General features: G+C 53.2%; 1 protein-coding gene across 1 annotated transcript in view; it reads right to left on the bottom strand.

Annotated features, from left to right (window-relative positions):
* Positions 1 to 3,213: 3,213 nt before the first annotated feature.
* GATB (glutamyl-tRNA amidotransferase subunit B) overlaps positions 3,214 to 25,680 on the bottom strand; it is a 66,951-nt gene continuing 44,484 nt past the window's right edge. Inside the window, exons 8-13 of the mRNA XM_056118975.1 lie at positions 24,365 to 24,409; positions 21,876 to 22,065; positions 9,116 to 9,249; positions 6,913 to 6,991; positions 4,252 to 4,386; positions 3,214 to 3,685 (exon numbers count right to left, since the gene is read on the bottom strand). Coding sequence (XP_055974950.1) covers positions 3,554 to 3,685; positions 4,252 to 4,386; positions 6,913 to 6,991; positions 9,116 to 9,249; positions 21,876 to 22,065; positions 24,365 to 24,409 — 715 coding nt within the window. The 3' untranslated portion in view covers positions 3,214 to 3,553. The remainder of the gene's footprint in view (positions 3,686 to 4,251; positions 4,387 to 6,912; positions 6,992 to 9,115; positions 9,250 to 21,875; positions 22,066 to 24,364; positions 24,410 to 25,680) is intronic.

The raw sequence follows: 25,680 nt of genomic DNA, 5'->3' as shown, positions 1-25,680 counted from the left end.
CCTGCTGTACTATCGCTCCGGCCCCCAGGAGGTGGATTCTAGATGGTTCTGACTTGCAGGACTGACTCATGAGGATGGCCCACTTGTACCACTGGCTAACCTCAGGCTGCCCCCGGCCTCTCTGAGATGCTGCCACACAGGTGACAGGGTTAGGAAGTAAGTCACCACGGTTGGCAATACTGGTCCCAGCTCCCTGTGCCATGCGACTCACTGCCCTCTGCCAGCTCTGCAGGTCAGCACGTGGGGGGGGGGGGGGAGGGGAGTGGCTGCCACATAGCTCTGGCATTCAGAGGCCCTCAGGCCCCTCTCCACGGCTGCTGGCCAGTCCCCAAACCACACTGAGCTCATTCCCACAAATAGCAGCGGGGACCCAGCACTGTCCAACAGGTTTTGCTCCCTGCTTAAATCACATCATCAAGGATACATTTGGAGGGAATGGAGCTGAGACTTTTTTATTCATTTTTTGTTTTGAATGACCATCATAAACCTAATGCTTTAGAAAGTGCTCTCAAAAGACTTAAGAATTGTTTTCAGGATCATTTGGCCTCCGCAAACCCTCTCTGGAGGATTATTAGGCCATTACTTGTTTTGGAAGATGGGCAATCCCGACAGCTCATTAACTGGGAATACAGGGCTTTAAGGGAAAGATTTGGGTGCAATTCTGGAGGGGGAAGGAGAGGAACCGGGGTGTGTGGTGGGAGAGGGGTCCCAGGAAATGCTTTGATTCCTTGGCCTCTTGCTTATAATCTCCCTAATGCTGTATGGGGTGGGGGGTGGGGGCTTCCATGCTTTGGCTGGGTTCAGCCCAGCCCAGCCCACGTGGACACTGAGAAATTTGTGCCTGATTTCACAATGCAGAACCCACTACCCCCATACAACAAGACTGCCAGTGTCTCCCCAGCCCTGGGTTGGCGTTCAAGACACATTTCCAGGATGCTGCAGTTTGCCTTATTGTTGGGGCTAGAGGGGCCAGATTTTCCGTTGCGTGTTGCATAGGCTGCCCCAGCTGTGCCTGAATCAGCTGACTTTTCTGGGTCAAGTCTACAACAGGCTCGCCCGAACACCCCAAACCAGGCTCCTTTGCCCCTGGAGAGGTTTTGTGAGAGGGATTTTGTCGTGGACAAGGCCACATTGTTGTTACTAAGTCGTGTGATGAAGGATAGCAAGATGGCACGGTAAGATATGCTCCAGCCAGTCAGGGTCAGCTCACTGACCAATGACCTACAAAGGCAGCTGTTTCCGCATGGCTTTTGGAAGCGGGAACTCACTGGACCTGGGGAGGGACTTGGGAACTCTTTCAGATCATCACTGTGCAGAATCCTTGAAATGCTGCAGCTACGTTCAGTAGAAATTAAAAATGTGAAATAGGGTAAAGCGATAGGCTCTCAGAGGGGGTATACCTTTTCAAGTTTCACACCCTTCCAGCTACCATTTTTAAAGAGCGGAAGGGTCAGATTTCAGCAGAATACCCTGAATTTGTTGCAGATAATGAACTAGATTATTTTTTTCTTGGGCCACCTTGAATGATAGGAAGTTTACCTGGATCTTCAAGACCCAGATACCAGATTCAAAAACCTCACTGTTGGAAGCACCAGCCTCGTAGTATAAAGGGACCCCACATGGGTTACTGTTGATTATTTCACAAATGTAATGAACTTTGACTGAATACCTGCTGGGTACCAGGCAGCTTTCTGGTGGCTGGGTTGACATCCTGTCTTCCCAGAACCAGTCAGCCAGCTAGCATTTTCTCTGGGCCACCCTGGGCAGAGCTGGTCCAGGCGAGCTGGGGGATGTGAGATTTCCAGCACATTCCCAGACTACAGGTGTGTGGATTCCAGTGGCAGATGGCAGTGCCCTCACCTAAAGTGCCAATTCATACATTTTAATGAGATTTCCCCTGAACTAAAATTCACAGGCGTGCAGAAGTATATTTAAAACTGCATTTCCTGGAGCAAAGCCCTGCCTGTGACTCTCAGGGTGTCACATCAACATAGCTTTGGAGTATCGGGTCAGGTTCCAGGTAAGATATCTGAACTGCACCTTGCTTTTCCCCACTAGCAGAGAGGACAACAAGCCTGGATTTCAGGATTCCCTAAGTGGGCAGTTTTATGATGGGCATTTGGCAGAGCCCGGTCACAGCACTATAGAGATCGTGTGTACTGACAAGCCTATTTTTCTTCTCTGAAATAGTTTATGCATGACATAAAAGTTCTGGTAAGCAGTTTTAATCTGGCCCCCAGCCCTTCCGACTGATTTTAAATGGTCTGGAAAGATCCCCTCGATCTCCCCGCACCCTGTCAAGTTGGATAACCAGAGAGCCAGAACGTTGGTGAAAATGGATTTTGTGCAACAGAATGGAACCTTAGTGTTTCTTGCAAAGCAGCGAGGACGCTACGTTGGAACCTCAGGCCACCTCTGCCTGTTGGGAGCTTGGTAGCTGGCAGAGCCAGAGCAAGGCGTGAGAAAGGGGGTTTGGAGAAGAGTTTCCCATTAGGCCCGTAGGTAGTTTGTGCTGGTGTAACCGAATGTGGGGCCATGAGGTTTCTGGGTGACGGGAACAGCCCTTAGCACCGAGTCACTGCTTTGAGAATTGCTCTAGGGACCATAGAACACGTGGAGGAAGATGCTATCTTCCTAAGCCACAACCCGGGTTTGAATCCTTGCACCACATATGGTCCCTGAAGTCCATGGGGGAGGGGGTGCTCCTGGGCACAGTGCTAGGAAGAGAGAGCTGAGTACCGCTGGGTCTGCCCCCCTCTCTCCTCCGCCCCTGCTTTGTGACCTCCACCTCTGTCTGCTTGTCTGAGGCCAGGCCTGCAGCTGGTGTCCTTGCTGTCCCTGCAGTGGGAGAGGTGGCCAGTCTGTCCCCCCTCCCTGGGGTTCGAGCAGTGTGTGTAGCATGCTTCCAGCCCCCACCCCCCCGCCCTACTGCTGGGCGCACACCCCCAGACAAACACGCCAGGGCTTCTCTTGCTTAAGTCCTGGTATGACAAAGACGTGCTTTGCAGAACTAGCCTTAAAGCATCGTGACAGGGGACCCGAGGGCTGGTCCACGCAGTGGTATTATTGCCTCAAGAGCCTCAGCCCCGGGCACTCGCGCTGAATGACTGTCCCAGAGAGCAACAGCAAACATCCTGTTACAGCTTTCCCTTCCTATCTTGTTGGGGGCCTTGTCAGCTGCACAATCTTGGAAGTGTAAATTAATTTTTTAATGTAATATTTCAGTATATATTTTATTCATTAAATTTATTTAAAAATGAATTGTCTTTTTTTTTCCCAACAAGGAACGCCCCCACCCTTTATCCTCATTACAGGGGACCCCCAGGGGCAGTGTGGGGGATGGGGTGGGTCACAAGGCTGTGCTCCCCCATGTCTCGCCTGGGAAAGGGGCCCCACAACCAAAGTCTGTTCCACAGCGTCTGTGGGTGTCCTTCCTGTCTCGTGGGAGCCACTGTTGACAGCTGCTGCTCTGGTCCTAGGGACATCGGTTGACACTCTGGGGCTGAGGCTCCCGCCCTGGCATGGCCAACGCACCCAGGACACCAGTGGGGTCTCAGGGTGGTGCCAGCTGCCTCTCCAGCATCTCCTTTATCACCCGCGGGTCTGCTCGGTTTTGAGTTGCTTTTCGCACCAACCCGATGAGTTTGTTTATCGCTCTGGGGTTTCCTTTCTTCAGGTCCATCACCTTGAAAGGCAGAAACGGCATTTCAGAAAACAGGGAGACCCCGACCCCAGGGGCCCGCACCTTGGGTGTGCTTTGGCGGAGCCTGAGATGGCGCTCACGTCAGATAGCCAGCTGGGATCAGAAAGCACATGGGGGATGGAGCAGGGTGGGGCGGGAGGTTGTGGTGTGATGAGGTGCACAGGATCTGAGTTTCTGGGGGCAGGGACATCGTCTGCATGCTGAGAAGTGGGGTTCAGGCTACTCTCAGCCTCCCCTAAATGACAGGGGAGGGGAAGGGCAGCAGGCCCTGGAAAGTGGCCTTGCCAGTCTACGTGGGGACCCCTCTCCCACTCGCCCTCTCTGCGCTCCTGGGGCCCTGCAGGGCATCTGGGCACAGACCCCAGACCCGGGGTGACACCGGCTCTGCAATGTGCCTTCACGTAAATGGGAGCCACCCATGGTGCAACACAGGCGTGGACGTGATTTGTGACAGCGGAGACACCTAGCGAACTGTCGGGGCACCTGCCAGCCATTCTAAGGGCTGCTGGGTCGCAGCGGGGAGCAGCAAGGGCCCGTGTGGCTGTCACCGTTTGAGGGTTGCTGTCCAGTGTGGCCCGGCACAGCTGCTCCAGCGCCTCCTGGTCCTGCATCAGGTCGAGCTGCTTCTCGGCCACAATCTGCGCTGGCATCTTCCCAGGGGTCCGCCAAAGCTCGGTGAATACCTACAGCCGGGCAGGGAGAAGGGCGGGAAATGGGGCTCAGCAGGAACAGCAGCACCAGCTGGGCTCCAGCTGTGGCTCTGTCCTTCCAGAAGCTTCCTGCCAGGAGCCACTCCAGAGGGTGGCTTCACTCACAAGGCTTCACCACGCCGACCCAAGCCCTCAGAACCGCATGCATCAGCCAGGGCCATACAAGACAGGGCCCCCCCGACCACCCCCCTCCCACACTATCCCGGACACACGGGGCAGAAACGCAGCCTGCGGCTCCATGAGCCCAAGTCCACCGGCTTCTCCACGGTCACGACCCACCTCCTACCTAAAGCAGTTCTGCAAGAGTCTGGAGGTGACCTGTCACCCTTCAGAGTCAGACACCCTGTTAACCCTTCTCCTCGCCCCCTGGCATCTGATCACAGGCCAACCCCCTTCTGGTTCTGATGGGGACACACTCATTCTACATGGGATTGGAAACAGCTAAGCAGGAAGGCCACAGTCTCTGTGCGTCTGAGTCTGGGAAATGGGCACAAGAGACAAAAGTCCACAGAGAGTGAAGGAGCCCACAGTGAGCCTGGGCTGCGGAGGAAGTGAGGGGCTGTGGAGTTTTGTTTTCTGGGGTGATGACAATGTTCGAGAATGAGACCGTTGTAATGGCTGTACAACTTTGTCAATGTATTCAAACACCAATGAGATGTCGACTTAGAAAGTGAACTCAAAGAAAGAACAACAATCACTGCTTATTTCCCAAAGTCTTCTTTGCCTCTTACTACCATTTGCCCCTCCCACCCCCCTGCCCTTCTGGCAACCAGTACCTTGGGGATATCTGGAATATTCCCCCATCAGTAGTGTTGTTTTCAAGGTGGTGGATTTTGAAAACTTCTTTTCCTGCATGATTTCAACTCTTTATAATAAACAAATAATATTTGCTTTCATCCCTAGAAAATCAGCTAGTGATTTTCTTTAAAAAGGAAAAAACTACAAAACACACAACAACAAAAACTAGAAAACAAAGTAGAAAAAGGACCCGTCCCCCAACCCCAACGGGGAAGAGCAACTCCTCAGGGAACCTACATTCATCCATCACCACCTTCATCTGACTCTGATTTCCTCCGCAGCCTCCAGGGAAGCTGGGCTCTATGCAGGCACCTGAAGCCTGCTGGAAACTGCTAGAATCCAGAGATGTGTGCGCCTCACTGGGCCGGAACCCAGCGATCAGGCTGCTGTAGCATCTCTCATTCCTTCCCACTGAAATGATCAGTGTCACTGGGCAAGGCTCTTTCCGGTGAGGCAGGATGTGCGGGAAGGGGGCAGATTTATTTTCCTCTTTCATTTCAAACGCTACAATTCATCTGCTGCTATGTATACATATCTAGTTTCTCCCCCCTCCCCCCCGCCCTCAGGCCATCTAATCTTTCTGCGAGTGCTGAGCATTGTCATAAACATTTGTATTCCTCTGACATCCAGCAACCAGAATCCTTTCCCCGGCGCGGCTTGGGCCCTGGAGTTGACAGGCGCGCTCGTGTCGGGTAAACAGAGCCTTTATTAGCTCCTGTCTGGGGTTTCGCAGCACAGAGCCGGGTGGGTGCGCCACGGGGGCTCGTAATTAGCCAAAAGCAGCCGCTCTGCCACAGCCTCACTTTGTAACCTGCCACGACTGTCGGTGTGTATAAATATTAGATGCAAAAGGCCCCATTAAAATAACATTACGTTTCTGGGAGAAGCATTGACAGCTGCGATGTCTGAAGTTGAGCTCCGGCAGCCGCCCCGGGTTCTAGAGCCTTCTGGGAATTGATCTGTAAGGGTTTCTGAGGAGTCTCTCAGTCCCCTAAGACGGTCCTGTGGAGGCTGAGTGGAGGCCGTGGCCACCGTGACAACTATGTCAGTTTGTCTTGGGGGGGTGGCGGGTGGCGGCGGGGGTTCTTTTTTGGTTTTGGCATTCAGGTCATACCAACTGTGCTCAGGGGGTCATTCTTGGTGGGTTCAGGGGGACCACAGGTGATGCCAGGGATTGAACTGGGGTCAGCTGCCGGCAAGGCAAGTGACTTAACCCCTGTGCTCTCTCTTGGGCTCAGTTCATGGCATTTCGACATCCTGGGCATGCATGGGAAGGAAACATTACACTCAGTTTGACGTTTTTTCTGACTCTGCCTTCCTCTCTGGGAGACTGACTTTCAGGGGGCTCCGGGTATTGGGGGTGGGTGTGACAGGGAGCAGTAGAGGGTGGGGGGTGCATAAGAAGGGTGTGGAAGCCATCTGAAAGCTTCCCCGACTGGTCTAGAGCCCCTAGCCTCTTCCATACATAAAGGTTGGGGTGGAAACTCCCCTAAAACGACTCCCACACGCCCCGCCGGGGGAGCAAAGCTGAGAAGCCAATTACCTGCACTGCACATACAGACTCTTATTTCATTTGCCAAGTGAACTGCTGCCTTTTGGAATAAAACAGCACTTCCAAACAGGGAACAGTTCAATGACGAAACTCACTTAGCGACGGCATATGAGTGCCACACCCAGTAGTTGCCTAGCGGGCAGACGTACCTGTTTGGCGGCGGATGAGGAAACTGCCTTCCTGTCCAGCAGGTTGAGGAGCTCGGCCAGGGCGGAGGGACTCACAGGACTGGCCGGAAGGGAAGAAAACAAATGTCTGTGTCACACAGGCGTCCACTGTGGTCTCTAGGGTGCAGCGAGCAAACCCACGCTCAGGAGAGGAAGCAACGGGCCCACTGGGCACTGGCTTATTTATTTATTTTGTATTTTGGGCTCTACTTTTTTTTTTCTTTGCAACTCGTGTTGTTTTTCTTTATTTTACCACCCAACAAATAACAGCTGTTTGGCAGAAGCTGTGGCAATAGACAACTGCTCAGTTTAATTAGTCAAAAAAAAAAAAAAGAGAGTGAGAGTGAGGGGTGGCTGCAAAATTTATGAACATCATGAGAAAAGGGGGGGTACTCCACACTCCCCAGTAATTAAATACTTGAGACAGAAAACTCAGCCCCCAAATTACCCCCAACAAAAGAGTGAACTAAGCCAGTTTTCTGGAGTTTTGGTGCAAATATCAATGCTCCTTAACATGACAGCCTCTCCTCTGTGACTCCTGTGCCACCTTTGCCATCCTTTGGAGCACTTCTGTGGGGAGTCCGTTCTCTTCTGTGAGCTCTACAGCTTTCCAGATGCAGAAGAATCCAGAAGGCACACTGAACATCACAGATGCACAATCAGGGGCAGGTGCACGGGACTGGCACGAGATTACTAGAAAAGTCAAGACCAAACCCAGAGCTGCCTTTAAGGTCTGTGATTCTGCAGCTCTTTAATGACCACTCGGCAAATGAGGTGCCGTCTGTCCAAGGTCACTAGGGACTCATTTTAAATAAACAGGAAAGACTTAAAAATAGCTCATTCCTGTGTCTGCTGCAAGGTGAGCTCCGGAAATGCTTGACACCACCTGAAAACAGCTTCTGCTTAAGTCCCGGGGCGGTCGTTCACTGTTAATTTCTTTGCAAGCTCTTAGGTAATGAAAAGGAACCCACCACTTAGCCCCGATGCCAACTTCCATGACTGTCAGCATCTCTGGAATTGTCTGTCAGTCCACGGATGTCTTCACTCCTCCCATGGCCGGGGGACACTGACACGATGATGACACTCACAAGCCTGGGCACCCCCAGCCTGGCCTGACTGTGGCCCTGACCTTGGCCCATGGGTCCCTCCCTCATGGATTCTCCTCTACCCTTGCCACGCGTCAACCTGAAGCTCATTTTCTTTCCCGAGACTTGCTTTTCCTTAGCATCTACATCAGCTCTCTCCTGCTTTCCTCCTACAAACAGTTCTGAACTTTGGTGTGTTCACCTGACCTTTCTTAACATTGAGAAGACATGAAAATGCTAGATGTTTAGTATAAATGGGACTTGTAATCCTGAGTCAGGGCACATTCTGTCTCTCCCTTTGGTCCAAAAGACAATAACGACACCAGAGAGTCAGCACAGTATTCTAGAACCGGCTCTGTCAGATTAAGTTTGCCCAACTCTAGGCTTAACATGAGTGTTTTGAGCACCTGGAGGTAGACCAGATGTCTGAAGGCATTTTTGACTCAATGCTTTCCTGGAGCAAAAGCACAGCAGGTAGGGCATTCGCCTTGCACGCGGCCAACCTGGGTTTGATTCCTCTGTCCCTCTCGGAGAGCCTGGTAAGCTACCGAGAGTATTCCGCCTGCACGGCAGAGCCTGGCAAGCTCCCCATGGTGTATTCAATATGCCAAAAACACTAACAACAAGTCTCACAAAGGAGATGTTACTGCTCGAGCAAATCGATGAACAACAGGAGGACAGTGCTATAGTGCTTTCCATTTGGAGAACTGGGTTCATCCTCCATCGTGAATAAAGGAAGGGTGGACTCCTGGCCTGTTCTTCTCTTATTTATCTCAAGAAAGCCTAGAGCTTCTCAGGATCCTTCCTCCTGTATGGCCCAAGCCCCCAATTTCTCCTGGGCTCCCCCACTTTCTGAAGGGAGCTACAGGCAGCCTGTGACGGCCTGACTGGCCCTGAGCTCCAGAGTTCCAAGAGCAGAGCTAACAGCCGAGGACACATGGATGGCTTCTGAGGCAGCTTTAATGCTGGGACAGAGGAAGCTGGTGTTGTCAGGGATCCTGAGGGGGCACCTGGGCGGAGGGGACAAAACAAGCTGCCCTGTTTCAACTGCTCCTGGACACAGCGCATCACCGAGGAGAAGAGAGGCCAGGCCGGCTTACCTGTCCCTGACAGCGAGGTTCTGCTGCTTCAAAGACCCCAGGAACGTGTTGAGGACCCAGCTGGTCACTGTCTTGGGGTCGGCCCGAGTTTCTTTGATCACCTTCTGGAAGAACTCCAGGAGACCAGCTTCATTCTATAGGGGAGAGAAAAATCATTCTTTCTTGTCATTTCCCAGAAAATGAGAGATCAATCTTTAGAGGGTATGCCCTCAGAGACACTGGCTCACAGGTCCCCCGTGCTCCTTGGTCAGCAGTGAGTATGTCCCCTGAGGTACCCCTCAGAGAACAATGGTGACTGTGTCTGAACTCGCCCTCTCAGTGTCAGCCCAACACCCTGCTCCCTGCGCCCCGCACCCTGTGCTGTCTGAACTCCCAGCCCAGCTTCACCAGTGAAGGGCACAAGAGAATCAAATCACGAGGAGGAGTGTGGGGGGAGCAAGGAGCTTAGTCTCCTGGAAAACCTCCCAGGAGGTAAGAGGGGTGGCTGTCTGAGGAAGTGCAGGGGAAACGGGCCCCACTGAGGCCTGGTGGCCAGGGAGGGAGCAGGGCCCGGGGCCTTGCAAGCCCAGCTGGGCACAGCCCGCCCTACCCTGAGCATCTGGAGAAGCGACTCCGATGTCCCCACTCCTACCCTCCACCCCACCCCATCCAACAAACTTGAGCTACTTAGAAGCCTCCAACCCTACCTGTACTTTCTGAAATCACAAATGCTCATTCTTTCATTCCCCTCCCGCCATTTTTCCTTCCACCTCCCCTTTGCCCCCTAATTTTCAGGTAAGCACAATGACATATAATATGGTTCATAATAGAATAGATACCCAGTGTCTGACACTATACGTGCTGTCAGCATACCCCACCAGGATCTCAAGGTCCCCTCCCACAGCCTACCCTTCCCCCTCGGCAGGTCCAGTTCTGGAGGCGGATCCCCAAGGGCTGGGCGCTCCCTGACTATGCATCCTGGGATCCCACATCAGCAAGAGCTCATGTTCCCCTCTCAGCAGGATAGTTCCACCCACACTACAGCAAAGTGACATTATTTCATCTTCTCTTATAGCAGAGTAGTATTCCACTGTGCACACAGACCGCAGTTTCTTTACTCACTTCTCTGTTCCTGTGGGGGGGGGGGGGATGTGGGCCCCACGAGGGTACTTAGGTTGTTTCTAGAAATTGGTTATTTGTGAATAGTGCTACAATGAACATGGGAGCACAAATGTCTTTTCAAAGTCGTCTTTTGGCTTTTGGGGTAGAGTTCGAGAAGTGGAACTGTTGGGTCATAAAGAAGCTCAATTCTTCACTGCTATTTTGGGGGCCACACCTGGTGGTGCTCATGAGTCACTCATGCTGGTGCTCCAGGGACTGAATTGGGGTCAGTCATCTCTGAGGCAACTGCCTGACCAACTGCTGGACAATCTCTTGCAACCTTGGAAACTCAATTCTTAAAATTTTCGAGACGTCGCGATTGTTTTCCATAGAGGCAGAACCAGGCAATATTCTCGCCAAGCGAGGATGAGGCTCTTTTCTCCTCATGTCCCTGCATCCCACGGGTCTCCCTCCAATCACACCACATTCCCCTCCACACATCAGCACCGCCACCTCACACACCTGAGATGCACTCCTTACACCAGCTGAGGCCTCTCTGGCAGAACCCAGCAGCTTAGCTAAGCTCATCTCCTGCTTTTCAGTAAGAGAAAACATGTTCTATTCACCGAGGGGCTGAAATTTCCAAGTAAGAGACGGGACACAGATTGCCTCTACCTGCTGAAATTCACACCGGACCACGCTGTCCTAGAAATTCTTTTCTGATTTAGAGTTTCCACTGCAGGTAAGGCTCTCCCCTGTGCCTCCTTCCAGACATCACTCATTAACCAGAGAGAACCTTCTGGAAAAATAAGACACCGGGAAGCAGTGACACATACCAACAAAAGGGCTCTGCAACGAGGGACAACGAGAGATGCTGAGCACACACAGACACAACACTGTTGCTAAAGGAGAAATTCCCTCATAATATATATATATAAAAAAAACCCTGCACGCCCTTTGTAACAGATATATTCTCCAGTGACAAGCCTACTGGATAATCCCATAATCACATCCTGAATCTCTTTTCAAGCCACCGCTATTATTCTGCTCATGCTAAATCAGGGCAAAGGCCACCCAAAGCTTGATTCTAGAAAAAGGCGAATTTCAATCCCGGCAGGGCGGAGAGGGAGTTCTGCTCAACTTATGGAGAAGTATTCTAACTTCCCTGAAGGCGTGCAGGCCTCCTGGGGAGGATGAGAGCCGCTCCCTGCCCGAATCAGAGGAGCAGAATCCCCTTTGTTCCTCCCCAGACAGGCGCTGCTGCTGCAGGAGAGAGCTGTCAGGAGCGTCTGCCTCGCCAAGGAGAGGTTCACTAAATCCTCCCAGAAATATTGTGCTTGAACTCTCCGGCTTGGCGGAGTTGCCGGGACGAGATGAATAGCGCTTGCTCTCCCCTTGGGTGGTTTTTTTATTGGATGGATAACGCGGCCAGTCAGCTTTCTGTTTGTCTTTGCGTGTCAGGCCCGTGATGAAGCCTCTTCAGGCTCGGCGATGCACTGTTTCAGAGCTGGGTTTGAGGCGGCCACGGGCGTCTGCGAATGGGATGGGGTGTGCGGTGGGGAGCGAGGCTGGAGGCGGCTGAGGTGCGACTGGCGAATTCGGACCCAACTCTCGGCCCACTAATTCTGGCTCTTTAGGTCAGAAGAGAAAAACAGCCCTGTCAGGTTTGCTCAGAACCAAATGGCGGCCGGCTGAGGAAATCGTGACATTCCCAGAATCAAAGATCACTCTGACCCCAGTGCAGAAGACAGGACTTAGGGCACATCTGGAGACAGGAAGCCACCAGGCTGTGTTCCACACTTCCTTACATCGACCCCTGCATTCCATGCTTCCTACCCACCAACCAAAACACCAGTCCCACTGGTTTCTGTTCCCTCTTCCTGCTTAGTCTCTCTCAGGATGCGGCTTTACCACAGCATCTTCAGGGTCGGTGTCTGTCTGTCCAGGGGCGCACCCCGTAATAAAGTTCTCCTATTTATTCACTTCATTCTTCTTTGTCCCTCTGTCTGCACCGGGTGAGATCTCCAATCTCTCAAGAGCCTCTCCTAGGTTCCATGCAGGTCACTTCTCTTCTCCTTCGGGATGGGCAAGTGCCAAGAAGCTTGGGCCGAGACGCTGGCATGCCTGCTGCACGTGGTGAGATGGCCAGTAACTCCTAGACAGAAAAACCCTATTAAGGGGAATGTAGAGAGGCCATGGGGGGCTCCCTGAGCACCCTTCTCCAAGCGCTGTGCTTGGTGCTGCTGAAATTCTTCAGTGTGATTTAAAGATACTCACCACTGTTCCCATCTTCGCCATAGCTCTAGTCCACAGCTCCACTCGGCAGCATCTTTTCCACGTTCTATCCTAACTTCCCCAAATATCTGTTTGATTACAACCCATGCCAATGCTGCTCTGAGGCACTTAGGAAGCCACCACTGAAACCAGGGTAAGGCAAAGCACAGGTGCAGGGGTCCACTTGCCTTCGTGGCCTCCTCTGGGAAGGAACCCCGATTTACCCTGGCTCGGGGTCCCGGAGGCAACTGCCTTGGGAGCTGACCGCTTGCTGGGAGGCTCGCCAGCTGGAGCAGGACGAGCGAGGTTCCTCCATGCCAGCCGGCTCTGAGTCACATGCCTTGGGGGGCTGGTGACAGGGCAGCGGTAAGGAGAGTGGATAGAGGCAGGCACGGAAGAAAAAGGGCCCCAAGTCCAGGAACAGCTGGGAATATGGGAGGGAGTGGCTGGCAGCTCTGAGACCCGAGATTAGTAACCTGGGCCTGTGAAAAGGCTCTTCAAAAGATTCAGCACACCTGCGAGAGGGGGGTCAGCTGCCAGCCCCAGGGTTGGGGGAGGTGACACCGGACTTCTTTTCCCCCACGTATTTTTGTCTTCCATGTTCAAGCTTTAAAAAAATGTTTCCATCTTTATTGACTGAAGGACTTTGATTTAGAGTACTGTAATGACAGTTTCATGTGTATGTAATTCCAACACCCCCTCATCACCTGGTATCCATTTCCCGCCCCCAAGGCCCCTCTCTTTCACCCCCCACCCCGGTATGAAAAAGATCATTCCATATCTGTCCCTTTCCTTTTGTCTGACTTCACTATGATATCCTGTAGTTCCATCCATGTCAAGGAAAATGACATGATTTGTCCTTTCTTAGAGCTACGGAGTATTCTATTGTGGTATTCTATACCGCAATTTCTCGATCCATTCATCTGTAGTTGGGTACTTGAGTCATTTCCTTATCTTGGCTATTGTACTTAGTAATGAACACATTTTTTTGGATAGATCTCTGTAATGCTTTCCCCAGAGGTGGAACCAGGCAATATTCCCATCAACAATGGATGGGGTTTCCTTTCTCGGCACATTGCACCAACACATTTCTCGACTTTCTGACGTGCATCATTCTCACTGGTGTTTTGATTTGCATTGCCCGGTCTCGACAAACACTTTGTTAAATGCCTCACCACCCCCCCCCCCGCCCCCCGCCTTTTTTTTTTTGGATGGGAGATGGTACCTTTTGACAGAAACAAAAGAGGCCCCAGGCAATGACTGCAATACTGCATCTACAACAATCCACCTAATTCCAATAATGACCCCAGGGACTGGTTCTAGGACCAGATGAGGACACTGAAGCAAATCAAGATAGACTGAAACATTTTGTTACTTTATATTCCCCAGTTGAACCACAGCACCCAAAAGGGGAGAGAGAACAAAAGGGCATGCCCTGCCACAGGGGTGGGGTGGGTTGGGGATTGGGGGTTGGGAGGGATGCTGGGAGCATTGGAGGTGGGGAATGGGCACTGGTGGAGGGATGGGTACTCAATCATTGTATAACTGAAACCCAAGCACAAAAATTTGTAAGTCTACAACTGTACCTCATGGTGTTTCACTAATAAAAATTTTTTTAAAAAAAGATAGACTGAGACAGAGCAGAGCTCGACCTGAAATCAGTATCCTACTCCTATGTCGTGCTACCTCTGGAGACATCCCGCCTGTCCCCACCTTCCTGAACATGGAAAATCACACCTGCTGGGGCCCAGGCATGGTGTGAGGCAACTCACCCCTAAAATGCACCTCCCACTGAGACAAAGACAATGGTGAAGGGAAGTGGACTCTCCACGGTGGGGTGTGGAACTAGAGCCTTGCATGTGTGAACCCCTATCGTGGCCAGTATTGTAAATCATGGTGTTTCCAATAAAATTTTTAAAAATTGAAAAAAAAATAAATGCATGCCCTCAACATTTTCCATTATTTTATTTGCTAGCTGCCAGCTGTTCAAAGTTCTTAACATATTAAAAATGTGGCAAGAGGCCCTTGGTAATTAGCTTAGAAATTAGGAGAAAATGGCAAGTTCATGTGGTGCCTCAGCCAGAAAATACCTCGGCCCCGCCAGCCCTGACTCCCGCTGCCATGGCTGGTCACACAGGGTTCCTGCAGGGGTCCCTGGGATGGAAGGGTGACTGACCTCTTCTTCTGCAGTGTCCCCCCTCCCACCCCCCAGCGACCTTCGCATGATCACACCCTGCTGACCCTGTGGATGAGACCCAGAGCACTCCTGGAGTGTGGGAGTTGCTGTCTCATGAATTCTGATTCTGCAGCTAGGGGTGTCTTGCAGGGACTAACCAAGGCACTGGAGGGACTAACCAAGGCCCTGGAGATGCAGCTGAGATGCTGCTGCTTTACCAAGGGTGGCTGCGCCTGGTGCCAAAAGCCTCTGCAGGAGTCCTGGGGTCGGGGGCGGCCCCACCCAAGCATTTTGATGGACAAGGTAAGGGGCCCCACCACGCACACGAACGGTGGCTCTGGTGATTTTCCTGGTTCTTGTCACTTTTGTGAAGTTGAATTCAGAAGGCGAGATGGCCAGCACAGACCCAAGAGCTCTGTGGGACCGGACCCCCTGGACCCCTAAGCTAGTGTAGGGAGAACAAGGGACATGGGGTAAGGAGTAGGGTGGCCCCCTTAGCCAGGGGGCAGAGGAGGAGGTCTGAGCTGGCATCTGTGGGCCAGCTCTGAGGAGGGGCGTCCCCCTCTGCTCCTCACAGAATCTCAGGCATGTGCATGGGGCGACAGGCAGGGCAGAATGCGGGAACTCAGCCTCTGCCTGCATCCCAGGGGAGTCTCTGAGAGACCTCAGTGGGGAAATCAGAAGGGAGCGAGCAGGAGTTGTGGCCGGCTCACTCTCTATTCAGGATGCCCAAAGGGAGGCAGAGTTTTGCGGCTTCACAGCCTCGTATAGGGAGATGGGTGAGAAGCACTCTGAGGCTTCTGCCTTGAACCAGAATGCTCCCCTCTCCCAGAGGCCTGCAGTCCTATTTGGCGCTCCCACAATCCACCTGACCAGGGTCATATTCCGAGTAGGATGAAGGAGGTACCAGAGTAGGAGCAAAACCCTGGTTCCAACAGTTCTTCTGTGATATGTCCCCAGCTGAGCCAGCGGGGCCTAATGACTGCGGTTCACTTCAGGGTATGGGTTCAAGTCAGGGAACAGTCTTCCTTTCAGCCAGCTCAGACAAAAGTGAGAAGGAGTTTATACTCTTTGAGCTGTGTTAAGGCAAGAAGAGACATGGGGAGAAACCAATTTGGGAATAAGAGCTTCCCTGGGATGATCAAAATTCAAATAATTCAGGTAATAGACATTGACAGAGCAGACAGGCGACGTACTGTGTAGGGAAGGGGCCGCCCCATGTGTGCTGTGGGAAACGGTTGAAAGGATGGCATCTTCCTGCACCCCGTCCTCTGCCGCCCACTGAGTGTACACCCAGGGAACCTGCCTTACTTAGCAATCTCGGGCTGGAGCTTATCCACAGCCACCAAAATGCAGTGTCTGTGCCTCATCTCCAAAAGCGGCTTGGAACCCAAGGAAGTAGATTTTAATTGCCCCCCAAAGGAAATCAGTCCACAAACAGGAATTCTGGCTTGGGGGTAGATTAGGGACAAGCCCTCGGTCCTACGCTGGGCACTCAACATCTCCTGCTCCTTCTCACTCAGCAACACAGACTAGGGGCAGACACTGTGTCCAGAGACACTTCCCTCAAAGCACCTCCCTTCCTTTGACCCAAAGAAGCTGCTAGTATTGCAAGAAGCAGGAGTAGAAGATGCATCTTGTTCTTCGTCTTTACCAGAACAAAATATTGGCGGTTCCTCCCTCACCATGTACCTCCCGGAGAGCACCTTTAAGCTGGCAAGCTCTGGGTGCAATTTGATAAAATAAGGAATAAAATCAATTTCGAAAATTGCACGGGGCTGAAATATGGCGAGCACCGGTGTTGAGCGAATGGATTTTCCTTCGGCGGTAGTTAGAAGTTGAGTACTTGGCTCCTCGGCACGTCTGGGCAGTCAAGAAAACAGTCAATTCCATTTCAGCCCTTTCAAACTATTAGCTCTAAAGTAGTTCTACTGGTGGCCTATGCGGATATGCATCACGGGGAAATGATTGTATTGGCAATTCATCCAAAGGGGAAGCAGCGCCATCTCACAGCACGGAACCCAGAAAACAACGCAGGGAGCTGCCCGCTCGCCATGGTCGAGGCCTTCCCGTGTCCCCTGGAGGCACCTGAGCCCTGTCCAACAAGCTGGAACCCCAGGCAGGAACTAAGTCATCAGGAAGCACGAGCCCTTCCCATGTAACCGAGGGTGACCCACCGAGGCCGGCCAGGTGCTCAGTGGGGGGTCACAGTCACATGTTCATCTGTCCCTGGGGCTGGCTGCAGTTCCAGTTGGGTGCCACTGTGCATCCCTCCCTAGCAGAGGATCCTCTTGTGAGGGTCTGTTTTGGCTTCAGAGAGTGGATGCTGCAGTGTCTATCATCTCTGGAGTCAGGGGCTCAGTGCGCCTTGGCACAGGAAGGGAGCAGACCCCCGCCCCACTCACACCATCTGCCTCAGCACCCCTAACTTGAACCATCAGAGGCAGGATCTGGAACCTGGGGGTCTCCTTGTTCGCAGGGTCCTCAGCTCTTTCTCCCCCAGGACTCCACAGGGCCAGCTGCACTTGGAGCTTGGCCCAGGGAGACCAGAGTCACCCAGCAGAACACCAGCGACTCTGAGTCACTCAGGAGCTGAGGCCACGTGGCAGAGCATTCACGGGGGGCACAGGAGGCAGCTGCGGAGGAGAGCTGACAGCTTTGGTCTCCGATTGAAACGCGCTGCTTGGAAGCGACAGTCCTGGTTTCTGCTCTGCCTTCGAGTTGCCTGATTTCCACCCAACTGAGCAGACTGGACGATGTTTATTTATAGGGCGGCCTGGCAGCTTAGAATCTGAGAGGGTGGTGGAAAGTTTTCAATGAACCAGGTTCCACGGCTGCTGCGTCACGAGGCACCAGTGGGATGGCAGAAAACATTAATAGCAGCAAGGCACGGAAAATTCCATCTCTCTACCAAGTGATGCCGGCCGGCAACAAGCAGGGACTGGGGAGTCAGTCAGCGCCGACTCCTCTCCCCTACCCCCAGGCCTTAAGGCCACTGAGTGTCTCAGATCAACCTCAGAGGTTCTGCTTCCTCACCTGCAAAATGGGAAAAATCTCACCACTGACCACGGCCACACGGCGAGAGGGCAAATATAAAGTGGCCTGAGAAGTGTAGGAGAAGGCAAGCCACTGACTTACACTCTGTCAGGAAAGGCAGAGATGAGGAGAGACAGGGACCCCTCTCCCCCACACAGCCTTCCCTGAGTATGCCCTAGAGTTATCTGCTGATGATAACTATCTATGCACAGAGGCAGAGAACATTCAGCCTCTCCAATCACGGCTCCTGGACACTGCCAGACGCCAAGCGGGGGCCTCTGTGAGGCGACTGGACCGTCTCGGCACTCAGAATCCCAGATCTGCCCGGCTCAGGGCAGCAAAATAAGAAGGAGCTGGGGAGGATAGTACACCAGGTAGGGCCCTTGCCTTGCATGCAGCCAAGCCAGGTTTGATTCCCCAGCACCCCATATGGTCCCTCGAGCACTGCCAAGAGTGATCCCTGAGCACTGTGGGTGTGGCCCCAAAACAAAACCAAAAGAGAGAGAGAGAGACAGAGAGAGAGAGACAGAGAGAGAGAGTGCAATCTAGGCTATGTGACCTATGGGAGGGAAGCCAGGATTGCTAAGGAAGTGGAAGCTGCCGGTGGGGTGAGCTCCTGAGGGTGGGTGAGTGGGAAAAAGGCTATTCAGGTGAGCTGGAGAGAGAATCTGAACCTAGACTTGATTTACTCCCATTTGATTTAGCCCTAAGGAGCGTGGAAGGCCAGAGTTGATGAGACCAGGAAACGTGCATGCGGCCACTGGCCATGGGGTTGCTGGACCAGCAAGGTGGGTTCTCTCGCCCTGAGTGCCAGGCCACATCCTCATCCCCACCATCAGCCGGTGGGGAGGCGGGGTGGGGGAGAAGAGGTGGTCGTGGCTGGAAATTTGTTTGTTTCAGTATCTCCTCCAGCCCCCTACCTCCTCCTTCCCAGTCTCCACTCCTTCATCCAGCCCCTGGGCCAACCTGCTCTGAGTGTCCGGCACGTGGCCGACAGCACGGTGGGCGCCGAGGCAGCCAACCCAAGTTCCATAAATATCAGGGACAAATGAGCAGAGCATAATGCAGTGCTTAGTGCACAGTAAAACGACAAGATAAATGAAAGGCTCAAGACAAATCCCAAAGTTTTTATTATCTGTGGGCAAGGTGCGGATGTGGGGGGGCGGGCCTGGGCTTAATGCTTAATTTAATAAGCCGTCTACAGGCCCAGAGCCCGGAGCGGGGGCCCGGCGAAGCACACCTCCACTGCCGCTATTGATTTAATGAACACTCCTGGGCACTCTTTAAATTGAAAGATGGTTCATTAGATCTGTGCATCTGCCCTTCTCAGCAATCTGTTGTGTTTCTGATGAAGGCAGGGAAAAACACGAGCATATCATTTTAGAGTGTGTTATGAGCAACTCGGCTTCCAATGATTACAAAGTCATCAAGAGCTCCGGACGCCTAATTTCAGGAAAACAATTTGTCTGAACTGCTCTCTCTCCATTCCTGTTGAGTCCTCGCCTCACGCATACTGGAAATCTCAAGTACTAGTCCTTGGGGAAAAAAAAAAAAACTAATCACCTTGTACATTATCTGGAAGCTATGAAACTAAGCATATTCTAAAGAGCTCCCACAAAATAAGTCCTCTGATAAAATGCCTTAAAAATAATTTCCTTACACCAAATAAAGGGTGTTGAGAGGACCCTCCCAGAATGGGAGAAGCATGCTGAAAGTAGACTATAGACCAAACATGATTGTGACCCATTGCCTCGTTTGCAAACCACAACACACAATGAGAGAGAGAACAAAAGGGAATGCCCTGCCACAGAGGCAGGGTGGGGTGGGGGTTGGGGGTGGGAGGGATACTGGAATCCGTGGTGGTGGGAAATGGGCACTGGTGGAGGGATGGGTGCTCGATCATTGTATAACTGAAACTCAAGCACAAAAATTTGTAAGTCTACAACTCTACCTCATGATGTCTCACTAATAAAAATTTTTTTAAAAAAGGCAAAAAAATAATAATTTCCTTCCTTCCCTTTATTTTTTTTAAAAGTAGGGATGGGTGCACATCTGGCTGTGCTCAGGACTCACTCCTGGCTCTGTGCTAAGGGATCACTCCTGGAAGAGTCTGGGGTGCTGGAAAATCAAACCCAGGTTGGCTGCATCCAAGGCACATGCCCTACCCGTGGCCATACTGTTTCTCTGGCCCAAATAATTTCCATTCTGAAATTTCCCCCCTCTGTGGTGATTCATCACAACCTCCACCACCCTCTGAGCTCTCTCATCCTGCATTACACCTGAATCTGTGCAGTCGGCCTTGGGAGGCTGGGTAGAGTGTCATGCATGCGTGTGTGCATGTGCATACGTGTGTGTGCACGTGTGTAAACAAACTCTTGTAAAGCGAAGAGAACATAACTTGTTTTTGATACTTGTCCCTGTATCAATACCAACGGCATAGGAGATGCTAGTAAAAGTGCTGAACTGCATCAAGGAAATGGCTTCACTCTCTGAGGGCCCGGGAGCCTGGATTCGCTCACTGGTGCCTCTTGGGAACCCCCAGAGGGCAGTGCCATGAGATGCTCAGGGCACACAGTGCTCTGGTGAGAGGTGCACCATGCCCCCACCCTCTCCTGTGTGCATGCAAGCCTGACGCTCTGCTCCCGGAACAGCGGTTCAGACTCATGAGAAGCTCGCATGCTTTTCTGCTTCCCTCCCACGAAGGCTGACACACACAAGAGCTGCACCCCTAACCGTTCTGGGCTCCTCCCTGACACCACAGTCGGGAGCACAGGGCCAGCCACGCAAGTGGGCCGCATCACTGCTGTTCCAGGGGCCAGTTTCTGTCCAGCTGTGGGTACTGTGGGGGCCAGCAGGAAGTTGACAGCCAGCACCAGCTCTCTCTCCCGGCCCTGAGTCGCCATCTCAAGGCAGCCAGCCTGACTGTCTGTCTGTTCACGCCAATGTGCAATGTGGCAGAGGCACAGTCCGATGTGGGTTGGAACCCAGCACTTAGTACTGAGCCCAGGGCTCATTCCAAGAGGGCGGGAAACTAAAGGGAACAGAGTAGTGGGGGAGATTCTCAGAGTGAAACTCAGTTTTGTGACTCTACACAGGAAAGACCTCTGAGCCGTGAGGTTCCAAGTTCCCAGGTGCTCTGTGGGCGACATGGAGCCCGGCACAAGGCCTCGCTGAGAACCCAGCAGAGTAACAGGGCCAGAGAGGCTGAACGAAGCGCCCTGGCTTCAAGACACTTAACAACTCAGGCAATAATTAGGAATAAAACGCTACAGCAGCTGGGGCCCAGAGGAGGCGGGGCTACAGCAAGACACAAGGCCACTGATTATTGGCAGGAAAAGAGGCTTTCACGCGGGGGTCGCCGTGACTTCTCACAGGACCCGATTTATGGACAATAGAGAGCAGAGTCAGTCGTGCATCAAACACGCACCTGCCCGCCTTGTCTGGGAACCAGCCGGGCCCCTGTAGTACACAGGAACTCCTGGGAAAGGCCCGTCTTACTTCCTAACATCCCGGCGTATTTATCACCCACCAGTTAACTGCAAGAGCCCTAAGTTCCCACAGATTCTGCTGTCCCAAAGTGTGGGCCACACCTGGTCCCCGAAAGATACAGTCACAGACAGCCCACGTCCTCTGGCCGTGAGGAGGCGGCTGTATGGGATGCCATGACCTCTGACCTCCGAGGCCACATCCCTTCAGCGTGGCCATGACAGAGGAACCCACCAAGCCATCTACACACAGCCCCACACAGTGCTCCATGGCGTGGGACAGACCCACCAGCCCTCTGCCTCCCGGAACCGACCTACACCTCTGCTCAGACTCCCGGCCACGGGTGTGGAATCCCTGCTTGCCTCCACTGCTGGTCAAATCGCCCGCAAGCCAATTTTCTGCCCGAGTCCATCACGGCTCAGCGCCATGGTACACCTCGAAGGCCCCTACACCAACGTCCTTGTGTCCAGCAGACACATGGGGATGTGCCCGAGCCCCTCCAGCGTCTCCGTGACTGCGGGGAGCAGCTGACCATCTCTGCGCCCAACAAAGCACTCCCCTGCGCAGCTGCTTCACCTTCTGGCTGAGGGAGGCGCAGCTACCAGAAAGGGGAGCCAGCAAAGGCTGCTGTGCCCTTGTGCCCGCCTGCTCGGAGCCCCCAGGCCACCACCAGGGGCGCTGGTCCCCCCCACCCCTGGGAACACCTACCAGCAGGGCGGCGCTGTGCCGTGGCTGCATCCCATAGCGCTGCACCAGCTTCTCGCGGGTCACTTGGGGCAGCTCGGGGAGCTGCTGGCGGATCTGGTCGATGTTGATGACTTGCTGGGGGTCGGCGCCGGCAGGCAGGGATGCGGAGTCATAGAGCACCAGGGGCGGCAGGTTGGGCTCGGGCATGAACCTGGGTAGAGAGCGTGGAAGGGGCCTGACTCGGGGGCCGTGTATGGGGGAAGGAGAGCTCGCGTGAACCGGAAGGCGGCTGCGCCAGGTCAGGTGTCTTGTCTGGCTGTGGGTTTTAGGGTCCCACCTTGACAGAGTTCAAAGCTCACTCATGGTTCAGCGCTCAGAGCTCACTCCTGGTGGGTTGAGGGACCATGCGGGGTGCCAGAGATTGAACCCAGGTCAGCTGTGTGCCAGGCGAGTGCCCTGCCCGCAGTGCTATCCTTCCAGCGCCTCCCTGCAAACGGTTTGTTTCTAATGTCCTGTAAGACCCACTTTCCCTGCTCCTCAGGAACTAGCCTGGCCCAGGAGCAGCTGCTGGCCTGCACCTGGTGTGTGTGTACGGGAGAGAGGAAAAGGGGGCTGTGGAAATGTGACGAAGCTTCCATCAGACAGACAGGCCGGGAACAAAACGAGAACGACTTACTCATTAGGGCGAAAGATGACTTTTCCATTTTTACTTTTTTTGAATTGCTATTTTGGGGAAAGCAGCCCTGGAATGAATGAAAAGTCGAAGGGGAAAACCTCCTTGAGGGGTAGAAGAGATGATGGAGTTTGCCTATGTGCAAAGCAGCACCCAGAGGGGAGGAAAGGGAGTGTGGGGCCCTCAGGAAGGGCTGCTCTAAAGGGCTCACAGGGAGGCCACATTCCGTGACATCCATACAATGCACAGGGGGTGAGCTGGGGCTTTGGAGGCACCTGCACGGTGCCTGGACCGCAACACATGCACCTTGTAAAATAAGACACAGGCAGGAAACGGGGAGTCCGGGGAGGAGCTTATGGGAATTCTGTCATTTCTGCTCAATTTTGCTGTGCATCGAAAATTGCTCTGGGAGAAAAAGGAAAGAGGCTGCCAGAGACAGCCTGGGTGGGGGGTAGTTTGGGGGACAGTGTAGGGGGAGGGAAACTGGGGACATTGGTGGTGGGAAACGTGCACTGGCGGAGGGATGAGTGTTGGAACACTGTGTGACTGAAACCTGACCATGAACTCCAGCTTTGTAACTCTGTATCTCACGGTGATTCAATAATAAAATAAAACAGCTCCGAGGAACAGAGACACTTAGTGCAGAAAGAGCGGCAGCCGCCCCTGCTTGGAGTTGGGTAGTCCCAGCTCTACCTCTGTCGGCCTCTGGATGAGGCACAGGGAGACGCTGAACCCGCAGCGTCGCTGGGGAGAGCTTACAGGTACCAGGGTCCCGTCGCCTTGGCTGCCTGAACCCCATGGCGGCGCCGACTGAGCTCAAAGCCGCAGTCCAGTCTCGGCAAGGAAACAGCCTAAGCAGCGTCAGTAAGCAGCTCTGAGGAGCCCAGAGACAAGGGGGCCTGGAAGGTCATCGTGCAAAGGACAGCCATGAAAACCATCTCAACTCGGAGATGCAGGAGCCGAATTTGCGGGGACAGGCACACGATGGGGGGGGGAGGGGGGGCTACATGCCACTTCTCCCCTACGATGAAGCTGCCCTGACCTCGCCTGGCACCTCCCCAAGGAAAGGAGCTTAAGAGTCCTGCATCTCTGTACCCGGCTACCATCGTGGGGAAGATGCAGAGGAAACCTGTTTTTTCCCGTGAGCAGACATCTTATTTCTCTATTCAGTGGTGCTGGAGAGAGAAGCCCAAGTTTCAGACACACAGAGTCATGCTGTGCCGTGCCCCGAGGCCTCATCTGTGTGGGGGACAGGGACCAGGAGGAAGGACCTCCTGGTGGTGGCAGGACCTCCTGGTGGTGGCAGGAGGCCAGGCCCCTCCCAGTGACCCCCAGCTGCCCAGGCCAGCAGTTCAGCACTCGTACTGGATGAGGAGCTGCTGGGGTTTACCCAGCAAGCCAGGTGTGATGGGGAGGACCATGGGGGTCCACAAGCCAGGAACTGACTCCTCAGCCCTCCAAGTCTTTTTGTCTGTCAGGTAAAACTGCACGGCTGAGGTCTCAGGGGACACGCCCTCAATGACACAGTTCCCCCATTCCCTTTCCCACAGCTACTGTGTCAGCTACTGAACAGAAGGGTCGGACCAGCCAGGTTCCCACCCCAGCCGCCCTCCCCAGTAGCCCAGGCACAGCCACGCATGTGCGAGGACAAGCGAAGTCAGTCACCAGAGGCACTTGGACGCCAGAAAATCAGGAATAGGGCTTTTCTCCATGGTGACACACTAAAGACGGGTTTGAGATTTTCATCATGTGATATGTGGGTCCCAAAAGCTACCAGCACCACCATGCTGACATGCAGGAGGGTTGAGAGAGACCACCGAGGGCAGCAGGTACTCACCTGTAGTCCTGTTTGCCTTCCTTGTCTCGCATCGAAATGGTGCACCTGGAAGAGTGGACAGGAACGTCACCAGCGGTGCATGCGGCATTGGCCAGGGCCTGGCACCAGTGGAGAGTGGGTCACTGCTGCCAGGAAGGGATGTGGGAAAATCCAAGCTCTTCTAAGAACACATTTAAAAAATATTAGGGGCCAGAGAGACAGTACCATGGGGAGGGCGTTTGCTTTGCATGCGGCTGACCCTAGTTCAATTCCCTGCATTTCCTATGGTCCCCAAAATCAGAGGTAATGACTGACCGCAGAGTCAGGAGTAAGCCCTAAGCATCGCTGGGTGTGATCCAAAAAGAAAAAATAAAATAAAGTGGTGTTTGTAAAACAATATGTATTATTTTTACAAAATGAGCTTTTAAAATGTTGGGTCACACCCAGTGGTACTCAGGGTCTGGCTCTGTGCTCAGGGGTGACTCCTGGCAGTGCTCAAGGCATCATAGTTGGGGCCAGGGATTTGAACCAGATAGGCCACATGCAAGGCAAGCACTTAACCCCATCACTGTCTTAGCAGCCGCTGGAAAAATAATATTAAAGAAAGAAAAATATTTAGTATATCATCGTAGCACTGTCCTCCCGTTGTTCATCTATTTGTTCAAGCGGGCACTAGTAACATCTCCATTGTGAGACTTGTTACTGTTTTTTGCATATCAAATACGCCATGGGGAGCTTGCCAGCTTTTGCCGTGTGGGTGGGATACTCTCGGCAGCTTGCTGGGCTCTCTGAGAGGGACGGAGGAATCGAACCCGGGTTGGCTGCATGCAAGGCAAATGCCCTACCCGCTGTGCTATCATCGCTCCAGCCCATTTAGTATAATGACGTTTAAAAAAAATTGTTTAGACAGCTCCAGTTTGACCCGCGGAGACTAGGTGTTTGAGAACTTTTCTGCTTACAGATATAAAAATCTTCACAATCCAAAGCCAGGAACTTAGGGGAGAAATGATCACGGCATCAACAACCAAAGGCCCCTCCACAAGCGGCTCTGAGCTTGCTTCTGCCCCTGGGCTGAGTTGGCAGAGCTCAAGTCTAAAGCATATAAGCAAACATTTGGGTGGCAAGGTGGGAGTGCTGGGAGCCGGGGAGGGTCCGGAGCTCAGGGGTGGACCCTGGTCTAGTCTGGGTTGGGTCAGGCTCCTCCCAGTGCACAGGATATATTATCCAGGGTGGGGGGCGGAGGGAGGAATGGTAAGCTCCCTGATTCACCAAGAAGGTAATGAGAGTAGAGGCCCAAGGCCCTCCTTGGCGGTGGCACGAAAGGGCGCCAGATGCCA

This window comes from Sorex fumeus, unplaced genomic scaffold (genome assembly GCF_029834395.1).
Source record: "Sorex fumeus unplaced genomic scaffold, SorFum_2.1 ptg000039l, whole genome shotgun sequence".
In the NCBI taxonomy this organism is placed as follows: Eukaryota; Metazoa; Chordata; class Mammalia; order Eulipotyphla; family Soricidae; genus Sorex; species Sorex fumeus.
This window is presented reverse-complemented; position numbering and strand designations above follow the sequence as displayed.